Here is a 17,301-nt window from a genome sequence, read left to right as displayed (position 1 = left end):
TCTGAATAAACATGAGTCAATATGGACTAAGGTGGGGGGAGGGGGAGAAAAAAAAAGCCTTTTAAAAGCAGGCTTGTGTCTGAAGTTTTGCATCCAGAAACTGAGGGACAGCTACTTGGCAATGGCTGTCTGTGAAACACTGGCTAGGGGTAAGCTGGGAAACTGTTCAAAAGCAATAGGTAACTTGCATTAGATAAAGGATTTTATCTAATATAGAAGTGTAAAGCCTGAGGTTGAGTTTGTGTAACTTGTATCTATTTGCTTTCCCTTACTACTTCATCTTGGAATCTGTGGTTTCTCTATTTACTAATCATTTTGTTTATTTTTAACTCAAGCAGTTCTCTGTTGTGCAAACTATGTGGAGTATGGGAGCCAAAGTGAGGTGATGGGGGTCGGGTGGGGGTGGCTGGTTTCCTGCCTTTGGGGTGCCAAACCAGAGGGAGATAGTCTGTGTGTCTGATAGTTAAGAACTCAGGAAGGATGGATTTGGGGATACTCTAAACTTGAAGGGCTGCTGATGTCATCCTGCAAGAAGTAACTAGGCTTGTGGAAGCCAGGGTCATAACTTTGCAGGGTGATAGCCTTGTGAACAGGCTACTGGTGTCCGGGGTCTGAACCAAAGCTGCCCAACATAAAGACACGCAAGGTTGCAGAGCAGGTGGTGACAAAACCCCTTGCTGGTCTGGGTGATCTCCAAACATCACACTTGGTTATTTATTTTTCCTTATGTAGAAAACTGGAAGCTTTTGATCTTAATTTATAGCAAACAGATCTAAAATCAGATCAGTCATGGTGTTCTCCCTTAGGTTTTAAGTAATTTGTTTGGAATCCTAACAGATCTAACATCCCAGTACTCATACTAATGTTTATCAATTTCCCTATCCCAGTGCTCTGATCAGCCAACAATTCAGACGCAGAAGTGCAAGCCCAAATGACATAAATACTCCAGAAATACTTGATGAAGAATTTGATATAGTCACCATTGTGCAGGGGAATGTTTCACACTGGAGACAATTTCCATTTTCAACTAAACCAGAATGCACTCACTGACTGCAGAGCATTCAATAATAATAATAATAATAATGATGATGATGTTGTTAATCTTTGCAGACATATACAACTTTTCATCTGAGGATCTCAAAAAGTGCTTTAGAAAACTGGATAAATTATTCCCATTTGATTAGATTTTTTGCATTCAGTAGTTTGCAGGAGAACAGACTAGAGAATATCATTCTTGAGGGGTTTTTTGGTAGGATTACATTATTTCTAGGGCTGTCAATTACTCACAGTTAACTTACGCGATTAACTCAAAAAAGTTAATCACAGTTTTAATTGCACTGTTAAACAACAGAATACCAATTGAAATGTATTAAATATTTTGGATGTTTTTCTACATTTTCATCTATACTGTATTCTGTGTTGTAATTGAAATCAAAGTGCTTATTTTTTATTACAAATATTTGCACTGTAAAAATGTTAAACAAAAGAAATCGTACTTTTCAATTCACCTCATACAAGTACTGTAGTGCAATCTCTTTGTCGTGAAAGTGCAACTTACAAATGTAGATTTTTTTGGTTATATAACTGCACTCAAAAACAAAATAAAGTAAAACTTAAAGTAAAACTTAGACCTACAAGTCCACTCAGTCCTACTTCTTGTTCAGCCAATTCTAAGAAAACAAGTTTGTTTACATTTACAGTAAATCATACTGCTCTCTTCTTATTTACAATGTCACCAGAAAGTGAGAACAGGTGTTTGCATGGCACTTTTTTAGCCGGCATTGCAAGGTATTCTGCCAGTAGAAGAAATGGGAGTGGAACCCAGTTCTCTTAGCTCAGTATTCAGCACCTTATCTAATGGACTACACTATTCTCAGTGGGCCCAAATCTCAGCGGCAATGATATCTTCTCTTCTCCAAAAGAGAGGCATTAGTCTGCAGATCTCATTTGATATCTACAGTTAAAGAGGAGCTAATCCTTTAAATTTAAAACATATTCATAGTACCTCAGCCACCCAGAGCAAACATTTAGAAATAGCTTGTAGGTGCCTTGTAGAAAAACTTCCATACCTTCATACAATTTACATAAGTATCATTACATGTCATTCCACACAGTCACATTGGTATATGAAATGATAGCACTTTGCACTTTTACAATAACTTTCATTCCAGCATCTCAAGGGCCTTTAAAAACGGGGGGATCATTTATCCCCATTTTACTGAGGCAGAGGGGTCAAGGCCAAAGCTTCAAACATTGGTACCCAAATTTAGGCCCCAAATCCACAGGCAGCTGGATTTTCAGAGTTGCTGAGCAGCTTCAACTCCCATTGCTCCAGTGGAAGTTCTGGGAGGCCAAATTTTCTGAAAAATCAGGCCATTCATTAGTTATCTGACTTAAGACACCCACATTTGAAAATTTCAGCCTAAGTGACTTGCCTGAGGTCTCCCAGTGAGATAGTAACTAAACCAGAAAAAGACCCCAAGTTTCCCCAGTTCTAATTGCTAGACCATCCTTGACTCCCTCAGTAGGTCTGGATGGTCACAGAGAGCTCATCTGTGAGCCACTTTATGTGCACTCAGCCCCCCTGAACAGGCCTACTTCCATCAGCAGTCTATATTTAGTGGGGTGAGTAGCCTCAGTGAACACCAAATTGTGGTGTTCTCAGTACCTTTTCTAGCCATAGTAACTTCCATTGCCATGTCTTGTGAGTGTTATGATAGATGAAAATAAGTTATGCATTGGAAGAGGATAGTGAAAAAAGACAAATTAGTCTGTGTCCATTAAAAAAGCAAGATGAAAGGCCACAGGCAAGACCTAAGGCAAATTTACAAAAGCTACAAGAAGGCGCTCCTATATTCAACCTGAATTCTAAGTTTGCTTTTCACTTTTCAAAGTTTATTTATTAATGTATCAAACACACTCCTCACTAAGGAAAAACCCACCAACATTATCCTGTGAACGCCATCACTAGCTCAAAAGGCAGACTGAAAATACAGAGTCAAGAGCTATGTAGACAGCACAGCCTACTGCATAGTTCCTCACAAAATATAGTGAATGCTAGTTATCACTTAGACTGTATCAGATTCTTCTTCAAGCAGTGTAAAACCATTTGCTTTCCTGCAGTATCGTTCTATATAGAAGCACAATGTGTCAGTGGATGCTTCACTGAAGAGGACTCTCTGTCAACAATCATTGTTTCATTGGCATTAATGTGCAGTAAAAGACAATGAAGCATGACTCAATTAAACCACCAAATACTGCATTCAAATAACATTAACCCCTGACATTTTAAAACAATTGCAGGGTTTTAGCTGCATGACACTTATTAAGGTCAGTTTCCAAAATGTATACCTCTAAGCATCTGACTTAAGCCCACATCAGCACATCAGTTCAGAGTGGAGACTAAAAGTAAGATTCACGTAGCGTTGCTCACATGTTGCAACACACACAAATATAATCATATTTATGAGGTCACTCTACCATTATTAACCTCCACATACCGGTAAGAGGTAAGAAGAACAGAGTTTCAAACTAAACTCCGAATTTCTTTGCTTTTTGGAGTTTCCGGATTAGTAACTATTACAAGAATGAAGGTTTGGTGGTTGTAGCTGGCTTTTTATTACATAAAAAATAAAATGTGTTACTGGCATGTTATGGAATCAGGTGCTGCACTGGCCCTCAATCTGTGCCAACAGAATCTTACAGTTTAATAGAACTTTTGCAGTAATCAGAATAGACTGAGTCCTGCCCAGTGCTGAGCACTGTGCCTTCAATTCAGGAAAGCATTGGCTTAACTTTAAACTTGTGACTAGCCATGATGAGCACTTGGCGGCAGATGAATATACATCCCCACATTTGTTTCTTTGATCCAAAGGCATGTATTTTTAAAAGTACGCAATCCGTGTGCCTCTTCCTGCAGGTCTTCACTTGCATCAATATACACTACTCAGGTTAGTACGGTGTGGCAGGGTGGACTAGGTTCAGAGGGCCTCGCGGTCCCGCATCACCATGTCCCAGAAAAGAGCAGCAAGAAGTCCTCCACGCAGCCTAGAGTGGCTGCAGAGGAGCGGCCAGAGGGGCTTATGGAGCAGCCAATCTGGGGCCAGAAGGGCCCTATATAAGACAAGCAGCAGAGCAGAGATGTTCAGCTGCAGTGTAGAGCTTGAGGATGGACTGATGGAGCAGGAATACTGTGGGCAGCTCGCTGTGGACAGGACTGAAGCCCAGGGAAGACCGGGCACCTGGCTGGCAGGAAAAGCAGCAGGACCAGCAGAAGGTCAGAGAGGGGAAAGGTTGAGCCTAGGGGACTGAGCACCGAACCTGTGCAGGCCAGTGAGGGTACCGAGATGGGTCCTGCTGGTCTGGTTGAAGACTGAGCCCAGGGAGGCCTGCTGAAACACCACCAGCTGCGGGTACTGAGATGGGCCCCGACTGGGTGGTTGAAGAAGGCAGCTCCTCTGGAATAAGCCTAAGAACGACGGCCCCATACCAGGGCCGTGATAAGAACTTGGGACTGTATACCCCGGAGGGCTTAGATGCTGAAGATCCAGCAAGAGAACTATCAGCTGGTGGTGCTTGCGAGAGGTGGGTGTCACCCCGATGTAAGAACTAAAAGCAAAAACAGGCTCACACCCCACCAACCAAAGGGGCTCCCCATGAGTGGTGGGTGCCATCCCTTGAAAAGACTGATTGCAGGTATGTCAGCCAGAGAAAAGGGGGTGCCCATGAAAGGTGGTGCCGACCCCATTACATAAGGGTTTGCAGGATCAGGCTTCCACTGTTACTGCTTATTGTTAATTTGCAGCTGTAACAATCATGGTATTATCACTGTTTTACCATGTATTGGTAAAAAAATAATTTGAAATGGCTGAATATTGTTTAAGAAATTATATAAAAACACTAAGTCTGAAGTATATTATTTCTTGATTCATGATTTTTATTGAACTTCAAACAAACCAACCCTGAATCACAGACATAACAGAGCTACACAAATGCTGATGATGTAAGACGGAAAATGCCAATTTAACACCTATGCCATGGAGTTGTATAAAAGCAAAAGGGAAGGGGGAAACATACAAGCAGTGAATAAACAGTGGGAACATGAAAATTGTCCCCTGTATCCAGACCTCTCTCTCAAGAAGATGATTCTAATTCTAAAGAAATTTCTGTATAGTCTTTTTATTTGCTTGTGCCATTTTATCTGTCATATGGCACTTGAAATAAAAAATGGTAGCCTAATGCACTTCAGAAATGCCACAGTGAATTACCAATAAAGAACTGGTTTAAAGACTAAAGTAATAAAACTTTTTTAAAAAAAATTAGGCTCTTTGACTACAGTAGATAAAACTGTATAAAACAGAATATTCCTTGAACCATACTCCCAATGGTCCTGGATTCTGCAAGTAGATCCATGTAGGACACTGGAATCCATGGCAAAGTGCTACTGAGTTCCACAGGACTCCATTCAGCTACAAGGATTCACTTGTGCAGATCCTGTTGCAAGGTTGGGGTATTAAAATGGTATCAGACAGATTCTTGTATAATAAAACCTCAGTTTTATATGGAAATATCTCACAAAGGCTTCAACATTCAGAAGTAACTGTGCTCATAAAGTGCAAAAAATCTAGTACACCTGGCTTGTTTACAGCTAAATAACTGACAACTATGAAGCAACTTCATACTTTAGAAGTCAGATAAAATAATTTTCTGTGAACTAAGTTATACCATTGAACATAAAGGTTCATATGGAAAACAGACAGAATGTAAACACTGACAGGATAGCAGTATGATCAGCTGCTGATATAAGTGATCAACTGCACAAACTGACCTAATTCATGAAGAGGTTGCATATTACAAAGTTTAGAGTTGAGAGCCCTTGAGACAAGAGAGTGACCTCAAGTTCACTATTTAAGGATCTGACTTGGTGAAGAGTTCCAAGGTTTTTTCTAGCATTGGAGAGGACTCCCATTGTTATATATCATCTTGACTAATAGTAAAGCTTGTGCTGAATTTGCAAGTGTACATTTATAAATAAATACAAGGGGGGGAGGGGGCTAAAAACCCAGGAAAAAAGATGGCATAGAAGCACCTGGGGGTAAATTGTATCTTTCTAGGGCAATACCTGCAACCAATTGCATGGACTGTGAAATTTGCTGAGATGAGCCTTGCAGAGTGTCCTTCAAATTGCTTCTTATGGGTTGGGAGCAAGCGGATCCTGGGAATATGTTGGGTAGGGAAATGTCAGCCCATCTGTGCTGCTCCTCCCCATAGGCTGCTGCAGAAGCTATGCTGTCATTAGCTGTCACCTGGATTATTTGCAAAATGTGAGGGGTTAGAGTGCAGAAGATATTTCTGATCAGTTCTACCATCATACCCATCATCATGCTACCTGAGCACCTTGCCAGAGAATACACATACATAATGTACATTAACAATTTACAGAAAGGAGTCCGGTGGCAACTTAAAGACTAACAGATTTATTTGAGCATAAGCTTTCGTGGGTAAAAACCCCACTTCTTCAGATGAATGGAGTGAAAATTACCAATGCAAACATAAATATACTGATACATAAAGAGAAGGGAGTTACCTCACAAGTGGAGAACCAGTGTTGACTGGGCCAATTCGATCAGGGTGTTAAATTTGCAAATGAATTTTAGTTCTGCTGTTTCTCTTTGAAGTCTGTTACTGAAGTTTTTTTTGTTCAAGTATAGCTACTTTCAAATCTGTTATAGACTGTCCAGGAAGATTGAAGTGTTCTCCTACTGGCTTTTGTATGTTACTATTCCTGATGTCTGATTTGTGTCCATTTATTCTTTTACGTAGGGACTGTCTGGTTTGGCCAATGTTCAGGCATCCTCAACTGAAAGAAATATGAACAGTGATGAGAAGCACTTTAAAATGTTTCCCTGTGCCTACCAGCATAACCTCCACCTTGCTTCAGCCAGCTCCTCCTCACACAGCTGCAGGATAAATGGGCAGTGTTGGTGTTTGCATATGATGCGAATAACAAACAGAGAGGGGTGTCATCTACACGTTGCTAGCATTTGAGACCACACAGGCTCATAATCTCTCCTAGCAGTTTCATGTAAATAGTGAATCAAATAGTAGCAATGCAGCTTGTAGATGAAATCTGTGGTGGCAAACGAGCATTTATCCACCACTATCCGGGCCATTTCTGACCTATATTCTGGCCTACAATCAGCTTGCGATAGACCTAGGATATTGGCTATGGATGGACATATTTGAGAAATTTGTTTTTTCCCCTCTCACTGCCTCCAAATGCATAGAGTCCCAACATAGTGGGTTCCAGAGTGTTCCCAGAGAGGGGAAGAAAGGAATGCCATGGAGGCAACTTCTCTTTTTGCAACCCTCTTAGGTGAGATCTGCCCAAGCAGGATCTTTTCTGCTCCTTTAGAATTTCTCACTTGGTCACGAAAGCTTTTTTTATAAACCTGACGAGCAACGCATCAACATTTTCCTGTTGATGATCCAGATTATTGATTATTGAGTCATTAATGAGTTCAGGTACCAAAGAGTTTATGCACAGTATATCTCAGACGGACACCTCTCAAATGGTACTATTTTTAAAAGTAAGCATACGCATATAAACCATGCGCACACAATAGATAACAAATGCTCAGTGAAATGTATTATGTCACTCTACATGCAAGTATAAAAGACCTTTGACATTACATATATAAGAAAAATGTAAGGCATTTTCAATACTTTTACTCGGAATAGTCATGGTTAGGAAGGAGGGAAGCTGAGTCTTACGAAGTGAATAGAGCAATCTAAGCCAAACACATCATAAAGAAAAGATACTTTTTATATCAGTATTTTTGAAAATAAAGACAGCTCAGATATTATGTTTGTGTGGATCTACCCCAAAGTGCCTGCAGATGCACATGTAAATAAGGGACTTGTAAATCAAAAATACTTGAAAACTTGCTAGTGGGTTTCAAAGTTCTCTAACCTAGTAGAGTCCTTGGTTGAAGAGAAAATGGGAATTTGCATGATTTTTCTTACAATGTGTGTATTATGTATGCAAATATCTTCCAGGCAAAATAATAAAGAATATTTCAGTAGTCAGAATTCTTAGAATCAAATGTTACTTTTAACATAGCACAAGAAATGAAAAATTCCATGTTATTTTTATAATGTATCACTGGTCCACAATGAGAAACAATCTAATACATAGATTTTGCATTCAATCTCTTTATCAAAAACTACATAGCACATCAAATGTTAATAGCACTAGGGAGTTGGTGATTAATACAAAAACAAATACTATATTATAAATTTTCTTTTGTTCTTCACTCATAGTGATGCAAGATGCTAGAATGTAACCTTTAAGGGTTAAAGAGTTTAATCAATGTCAATGTCTGATCTTCTGAAGGCGATAAAGAACAGTCTGTCGAGCGATACCCAACAGAACATCACTTTGTCAAGCCACAAAGCACCCAAAAGCTTGTCAAGTAAGTTACCAGAAACCTCTTTGTGGTTAGAACTCAGCTCCTTCCTGCTTGACCTATTATTTGATATTTGACCACTTGGTTGCAAGACACTTGCTCTTTCCAGCTGAAATGTCACTGGGGCATCTTGTCAGCTCCCCGACATCTCGGCCTGACATACAATTTTACTTTTGTGTGCTACAAGGCAGAAAATGCAGGGCAATGGCTTTGCTTTAAATTCTGTCAGCATCAAAGATGGGCGTCACTCTTGGGTCCTACCAACAACAACAAAAAAGGAGTCTATTTTGAAGGTCAAAACTGCCATTACTTTAAAATATTTCAGCTTAAACTAAATATATTACCTGCAACACTGGTTTGGGAACTGTCCTTATAAAGTACATAAACATGTCATCAGAAATCCTCCCTGCACAATTGTTCTACTTTCTCATCAAATGCAGACTTGATAAAAGGATGAGTTTTCAACGTCTGCAGGGACCAGATTCAGCAGTTAACTTAACTTGTTCAAATGGGCAAGTGGTATCATGTAGGAGCAACCTGACCTTCTCACATTGACCAGGAGTGACATTATTGTGCAGGAGGAGAAGCAGTCACATCATTTCTGTTTTGCACAACCTGCTTAAAGTTTGCAACTAAATGCTTGTCTTCAGTTGAGCTGACAAGAGAGAAGAGGGGGCTCAGTGAACCATGGCAGGGCTGCCATGAAATGACAGGAATCATTGGCATACATTTCAAATAGCTCTCTCAATCCTATTAAAGTATTGCAGTCCTGATTTAAAATAGACAAGTATGAAACAACTTTGATAGATAGAGACTAAAATGGCTTATTGATTTTTTTTAAGTCTGAAGAAAATTACCCAAAATGTGTCATTCTTTAACATTTAAAAATATATTACATAAAAATGAGCAACTGTGATAAATAAAACTAAAAAAACAAACAAAAAAAACTGGACTGTTTCACTACACCAGGAGTGAGAAGTACAGAAACATGGATGTATGAACAGACACTCACCGTTTTCAAACAAATGTAAAAATTAGTGTCACATGTTAAAGCACAATTCAAAGGTAAGATAGCCCAATAAAATATCATTTTAATTGCATCATTTAAAATTTATACAGTTTTTCCTCATAAAGTTAATACAAAGTCTTAAAAGCCATTTTGTATTGTTCTTTTGGTGCTGGCTGAGATGTTGAGGGCAGAGGAATAGGATGAAGACTGAGAATGGGATCTATTGTGAATAGACCTGTAAGATGTATCTGCCTCAGCTTGCAATGGCAAAAAATCTGGGATACAGCTCTGGTCAGGCTGAAGTGCTGATCTTGAAGCCATGGGGACGTTTGAACTGTCTCGTGATTCCTGGAATAAAGTTTAAAAAAACAAAAACCACACACACTTATTGTGGACCAATCAAAATCAATAAATACAGTACAAATAATTTCAATTTGTCCTTCACACATTTATGTGCCAGTTCTTTTTTGTTTTATTAATTTATTAAAAATGCATATTACTTTGCCAGGCACTTCAACCCTTGGTAATCAGCAGCAGAGAGCTTCATATGAAGCACTTTGCACGAGTACTGATCATTAGGGAACATCAGCTTCCACAGTCTAAAGAATTTTGCACATGTTCAGTACATATTTACCATTTGTAATGCTGGAAATCTTACATTAGAAATGACATTAAGAGGTATTTTTTTCTTGATAAATACCTTAAACTTAGTCTCCCCCTGACACTGTATTGGGAAGAATCCTCATTTTTGTCCATGTGCTTTTTCATTTTTAACCACATTTTATTGTAACTTAATCAAACTTTTCTTTTAACATTTGTTGGATCATAAAATCATCATAAAATAAATGCTCAAAGTGCCTTATTTGGAAATGTGATTCATGTTTATTTATATATGGCAATGTTACCATCAGAGCTCATTCATATCGATATAAACGGTAGTATACAACAGTAGAATTCCAAATATTCCCTTAAAGTAACTTTTGTGGTTTTCCCTCTTCCCATTTTTGCACATCAAAGATTCCATGTATGGTACGCTTAAACATACTGAAATTAGCCATTGCACTGTCCACAGCATTATATGCAGGGGTTAAATTGGCCCATTAAGGGACAAAAGTGCAATATGCTGTTGAGTTTTCTTAACTTTTTTCTTTTAGGAAAAGGTGTTTGTGTTCTCCTAAATATCCATGATTAGCATTTTGAAAAAATGCCAGAGTTCTAATGGTTAATGTTACTATACTTCCATGATCCATAAGCTTTCAAAATCTGATGCACAATTTTTTCTGGTCCTGAGATTTATTTTTTCATATTATATACATATATATACACAATAGTAACGGGGGCAGTGAGGGGGGGAGAGGGGAACCCTCTCTCTATCTGTCTCTCTCATTATATATATATATAGAGAGAGACAGATAGAGAGAGGGTTCCCCTCTCCCCCCCTCACTGCCCCCGTTACTATTGTTGAAGAAAAATCAATGGTTGCATCTAACACCTAGTCCAGCAATTTTCTTTGATGTTGATTCTTTTGATTTCCTGATACTCTACAAGCTATCTTATGGCTGACTGAAATCAGCAAGGTTTATGCTGGACCTTCAAGGAGAACCAATATGGAAGGAGGTTCAAATCTCCTTCAAATGCAAGGAGGTATTTAAAATGAAGTAATACCTTATGTTTTGCTAAACTATTGTGGTTATGAAGGTGAGTTAATTGATAGCACTAGCAAATACTGATCTGTACCACCCCTGGCATTTCACTCCCATTTTGCTCTCATTTTGTAGGACTGAGGCCATAATAAAACTTTATTGTATTTGTAACTAACAATCTGATGCCTTTATGGAGGTCTAATTTCAATCTATTGTACCAATTAGCAGTTTTATATTTTAAGTTCATTTTAATTAGCTTAAAACATAAATCAAAATAGAAAATAAAATGTATATGAAATCCAAAAGCATGCTGTTTGCAGAGATTCTGTTATTTGTTTTGATACACCATTTTTGCCAATACAAAGCATAAGAATACACTGTATCATTCTGAAAAGACTGTTTTCTGTGTTTAAGGAAATGAAATCACTAAAAATAAACTGTAAACAAGTTGCCCAATGGGTGACAAATATTGAAGAGCAGCCTGTTTAACAGATCAGTATGCACTGGTTTCCATGTCTCAATTAATGGAACTATCATATTGATTAAAAATCACTAGCTACAATTGTATTCTCACAGTTGTTTTTTCCCCCAGACTTTTTTTTTTTTTTTTTAAGATCAAAATCCCAAGTAAGGAGTTGGGAAATCAGGTTTCCTTTGAGAGATGCACAAAAAATGTATGAAACTTAATGATTGGCAGCAAGTCAATAGACTAGGTTACAGTAAAAGCTTCAGTGTTGGCGGGGGGGAAGGTCTGTTTTAGTTATCCAGATCCTATGCTGCACTTCATACAAAGCTAGTGCAGAATGATATTCACAGAATAGGGTGGAAATAAAATTTTATAGTCGCTTGACTGATGTAAAAAAATCTTCACTGCTATTGAACTGGTTTGAATCTATATTATTATATAAATTTACAAGAAATAAAAAACTAGTATTTCATGAAACTGTAAAAAAAATTAAACTGGTATAAATTATAACCATTATGAAATAGCACGGTGTACAAATGCATGAAATTTAAAGTTATTTCCCCAACAAACCTCTTTCGAAACCATTGCAGTCTATATGTATTTAGACACTTTTTAAAATTGTGTATTATTAAGATGACAAACTGAAATGGCTGGGCAGGAGCTATGATGATAATCTATCATGTAAATATGTGTGTAGGTAATTTTTAGAAAGGGAATTACTTACCTGAAATAAGGGGTCTATTCAGGTAAATCTTTAGCATAGCACTTTTATTTACTCAATCAGTTGTAAATGATTCCATCTAAAATGTCACACACGGTCAGGTAAATATATTTTTAGGATACAATGTGCCTAAGAAAAATATTAATTCAAAATGCTTTTGAAACATAGTAATTAGGCATGTTCCTGAGCCATTTTTCCAAGTTTGAAAGCCTAACTTCTTAAAATATGTTCTTCCAAACAAGAAAATATTAAATGTTAGTCCATTTTATGAAATAATTGCATTATAAACTATACTTAAATCAAAGCCATATTTTAGTCATACGCAAGCAAAAAGGCTTCTAAAACAATGACATTAAGTTGATTATCTTCCATAACTCCTCTCTGATTAGGCTTTGATCCTATTTTAGAGATCGCCCCATGAAAAATTAGTTGATTTTCCCAATGTTTAAAATAATTTTTACTAAACTGATATTACTACATATGACATTGTCTGGGAACACAATAATACTGTCATGTGTGACATCCTTATGTATGAAATTATTTAGCGATGTCAACATATGCAATGGCATCACACTGACATCAGGTTTTAAAATTTAAATACTTGTGGAATAATACACACAACTTGGGATTGGTGGCGTATATGTATGTGTCGGTGGTACAGATGGATAACTAAAGAATACCTACTATCATAGTGAAGCATGTTGTACAGTATATTGTTTATTTTCAATTGTAACAGTAAAATCTATAAGAACATAAGAATGGCCATACTGGGTCAGACCAAAGGTCAGTCCAGCCCAGTATCCTGTCTGCTGACAGTGCCAGGTGCCCCAGAGGGAGTGAACCTAACAGGTAATGATCTAGTGATCTCTCTCCTGCCATCCATCTCCACCCTCTGACAAACAGAGGCTAGGGATAGCATTCCTTACCCATCCTGGCTAATAGCCATTAATGGACTTAACCCCCATGAATTTATCCAGTTCTCTTTTAAACCCTGTTATAGTCCTAGCCTTCATAACCTCCTCAGGCAAGGAGTTCCACAGGCTGACTGTGTGCTGAGTGAAGAAGAACTTCCTTTTATTTGTTTTAAACCTGCTACCCATTAATTTCATTTGGTGGCCCCTAGTTCTTATATTATGGGAACAAGTAAATAACTTTTCCTTATTCACTTTCTTCACACCACTCATGATTTCATATACCTCTATCAAATCCCCCTTAGTCTCCTCTTTTCCAAGCTGAAAAGTCCTCGCCTCTTTCATTTCTCCTCATATAGGACCCGTTCCAAACCCCTAATCATTTTAGTTGCCCTTTTCTGAACCTTTTCTAATGCCAGTATATGTTTTTTGAGATGAGAGGACCACATCTGTATGCAGTATTCAAGATGTGGGCATACCATGCATTTATATAAGGGCAATAAGATATTCTCTGTCTTATTCTCTATCCCTTTTTTAATGATTCCTAACATCCTGTTTGCTTTTTTGACTGCCGCTGCACACTGCGTGGACGTCTTCAGAAAACTATCCATGATGACTCCAAGATCTTTCTCCTGATTAGTTGTAGCTAAATTAGCCCCCATCATATTGTATATATAGTTGGGGTTATTTTTTCCAACGTGCATTTACATTTATGCACATTAAATTTCATCTGCCATTTTGTTGCCCAATCACTTAGTTTTGTGAGATCTTTTTGAAGTTCTTCACAGTCTGCTTTGGTCTTAACTATCTTGAGCAGTTTCGTACCGTCTGCAAACTTTACCACCTCACTGTTTACCCCTTTCTCCAGATCATTTATGAATAAGTTGAATAGGACTGGTCCTAGGACTGACCCTTGGGGAATACCACTAGTTACCCCTCTCCATTCTGAAAATTTACCATTTATTCCTACCCTTTGTTCCCTGTCTTTTAACCAGTTCTCAATCGTTGAAAGGATCTTCCCTCTTATCCTATGACAACTTAATTTACATAACAGCCTTTGGTGAGGGACCTTGTCAAAGGCTTTCTGGAAATCTAAGTACACTATGTCCACTGGATCCCCCTTGTCCACATGTTTGTTGACCCCCTCAAAGATCTCTAATAGATTAGTAAGACATGATTTCCCTTTACAAAAACCATGTTGACTTTTGCGCAACAATTTATGCTCTTCTATGTGTCTGACAATTTTATTCTTTACTATTGTTTCAACTAATTTGCCTGGTACTGACGTTAAACTTACCAGTCTGTAATTGTCAGGATCACCTCTTGAGCCCTTCTTAAATATTGGCGTTACATTAGCTATCTTCCAGTCATTGGATACAGAAGCTGATTTAAAGGACAGGTTACAAACCATAGTTAATAGTTCCATAATTTCACATTTGAGTTCTTTCAGAACTCTTGGGTGAATGCCATCTGGTCCCGGTGACTTGTTACTGTTAAGTTTCTCAATTAATTCCAAAACCTCCTCTAGTGATACTTCAATCTGTGACAATTCCTTAGATTTGTCACCTACAAAAGATGACTCAGGTTTGGGAATCTCCCTAACATCCTCAACCGTGAAGACTAAAGCAAAGAATTCATTTAGTTTCTCTGCGATGACTATCATCTTTACGTGCTCCTTTTGTACCTCAATCGTCCAGGGGCCCCACTGGTTGTTTAGCAGGCTTCCTGATTCTGACGTACTTAAAAAACATTTTGTTATTACCATCTGAGTTTTTGGCTAGCTGTTCTTCAAACTCCTTTTTTGCTTTTCTTATCACATTTTTACATTTAATTTGGCAGTGTTTATGCTCCTTTCTATTTACCTCACTAGGATTTGACTTCCACTTTTTAAAAGATGCCTTTTTATCTCTCACTGCTTCTTTTACATGGTTGTTAAGCCACGGTGGTATAACTAGAGTGAGCTCACAAATCAGTCAGGATGGTTTCAACCTTCAAAGTCTATGCAAGGATAATCTTACTGTACCACAATCCCCATCATTATGCATTGCTTTTATACCACCCTGCACTTTTTCATTTCTTTCCATTCTTGCACAATGTGTTACACCAATACTTCCTTCTAATATTTGATTTTTGTATCATTAATTTTCACTGTCCAAAACTGCTGTAGAAATTTTCTCTTTTAAAATGCAATAACTACAATCCAGTAATGAGATGCAATAAAAATAGGAATACTAAAACACCATTAAAAATCCTGTTTGCCCAATTCTCCATGATTTAGGACTCCTGAATTGTAAGTAGCAGGCCTGATTTTCAAAGGTTCTGAGCACCCACAGCTGTGACTGAGTTTGATGGGAGATGCAACTACCCTGCTCCTCTGAAAATAAGGCACAACGTTTTTATTTCATGTTAATAAATTTTAACAGCTCAGCATGCACAACCATCAGCGTAAGTAATTCTAAAGTCCGAGGCAAGTGCATAATACATCATTATATCATCAGACCACTCAGAAGATAAGTCATCAAAATATTTATCTTTAACACTGGAATGATCGCAAATGAGACCAAGGCATGCAGAAAGAAAGAAGACTGGAGTTAGAGTTAGGAGTGAGATGGGGAGGTGGGGGAGAGCGATACCAAAGTTATAAGTACATGTAACAATATAAGAATTAGTTAAGGTCCGGTGTCCTGTCTGTGCTAGGTGAGTGATGGAGATGTAATTGATATGCCCAACATTAAATCACAAGGTAGATTTTATGGAATTTGCTCAGCCATAGAGTCACATCTGCCTGGAAAGAGATTAAGGTGCAAATTATGGGATGCCTGGGATACAAAGGTGTCTGCCAGAAAACAGTCAAAGGTAGTGAGGTAGCACTCGGCAGAAACTTCTTGCACTGATTCCAGCTTCTCCAAATATCTGTGGAGAGGCTGCAACACCAGGAGGAAAAGCAGGGTGCTACAGGGCAGGGCCTAGGAGTCATAGGATATAGTCTACATATTTGTGCACAGTTGATGCTTGACCTGGCAATGGCAACTAGATTTATTCTACCCCCATGCAGAGAAATAATCTAGATTGGGAGACAGGCCATTACTGGGTAGACTATGGTGCGGGGATGATACACAATAGCACTACTTTAGCAGCACACTGGCTGGTTTTATCTACATTGGACATTTTCTCTTCGAGATTTTCCATTTCTGCTGCCATCATGGGCAGCTCCACGATGGTAAAAACAGCAGGAATACTAGTCTAATGTAGTGTAGTGGCTTTCACTGGCATTTTAACTACAGTGTTGTCAATAAAATGTCTGAGAAAGATGATATAGTGGTTAAAATACCGGAGAGATAGGTCTCACTAGCATTTATGCCATTGTTCCTACCACGTGTAGGAACAATGGGAATTTGTATAGGAAGAGAGAAGGGAGAGAAAAGTCTAATGTGGACAGTCCCTATTTGTGAATCCTTTTGGGAGTATTTCTGTGGAGAAGCAGAATTTGGCCCTGCTAAAAGGTTCCAAGATTTTAGATCATGCAAAACTACTTTCAAACACAGCTGTTTCCAGCATAGAGTTGCTTATTTGCTACATGATGGAAATCACTCTAGGCTTCCAGGATGCTGCTATGGGTCTCTTTGCTGTTAGAAGTAGCTTAAAGGAGCCATTTTCACTCTGGATGAAATACATAAAACATAAGTGATGAAAAGTCTAAAATCTGGCACTTAAAATGGGAAAGCTCTGCTACTGGGTGCCACTGTAAGGTGATGAGAGTTAGCAAACTTTTCCAGAGCAAGAAAGTACACTAGCCAACAATAACTGTTTCTTTCCCAGGTCAGTGGTTTCACAACTCTATATGCTGATGCAGTAGGCCTCAAATTGGTGTTCTGTAACAAACAAAGTAGTAACATGCAGTATAAATCATCATTGTCAGCATTTCTTCCTGGTTCCAACAAACAAGTTGTTGTCAGAGACAACAATTCAGTAGCTGCCAACTCACTATGTATTAGAAAGGTACACATCACACTTTCTTCTTTTGGAACTGCTAGCCAATAGTTTCTAAGTAGTTTTTCCATGACTGGAGAATTTCCTTTTACG

At 38.3% G+C, this 17,301-nt stretch overlaps 1 protein-coding gene across 29 annotated transcripts in view; it reads right to left on the bottom strand.

Annotated features, from left to right (window-relative positions):
- The window catches only part of CCDC171 (coiled-coil domain containing 171), a 258,335-nt gene that overhangs the window by 31,758 nt on the left and 209,276 nt on the right, over nt 1-17,301 (bottom strand). For 25 of the 29 annotated variants that reach the window (XM_043546855.1, XM_043546854.1, XM_043546866.1 and 22 more), the window contains one exon: nt 6,456-9,825. The exons of 2 other annotated variants lie outside the window; for them this stretch is intronic. In XM_043546855.1, coding sequence (XP_043402790.1) covers nt 9,616-9,825 — 210 coding nt within the window. In that variant the 3' untranslated portion in view covers nt 6,456-9,615. Of the gene's footprint in view, nt 1-6,455; nt 9,826-17,301 lie in introns of those variants that run through there. 2 more of the 29 variants (XM_043546860.1, XM_043546863.1) reach the window with 2 other exon arrangements.

The sequence above is a fragment of the Chelonia mydas genome, chromosome 5, assembly GCF_015237465.2.
Source record: "Chelonia mydas isolate rCheMyd1 chromosome 5, rCheMyd1.pri.v2, whole genome shotgun sequence".
Lineage (NCBI taxonomy): Eukaryota > Metazoa > Chordata > Testudines > Cheloniidae > Chelonia > Chelonia mydas.
Note: the sequence above shows the minus strand (reverse complement) of the source record. Positions and strands in the feature narration are given on the sequence as shown.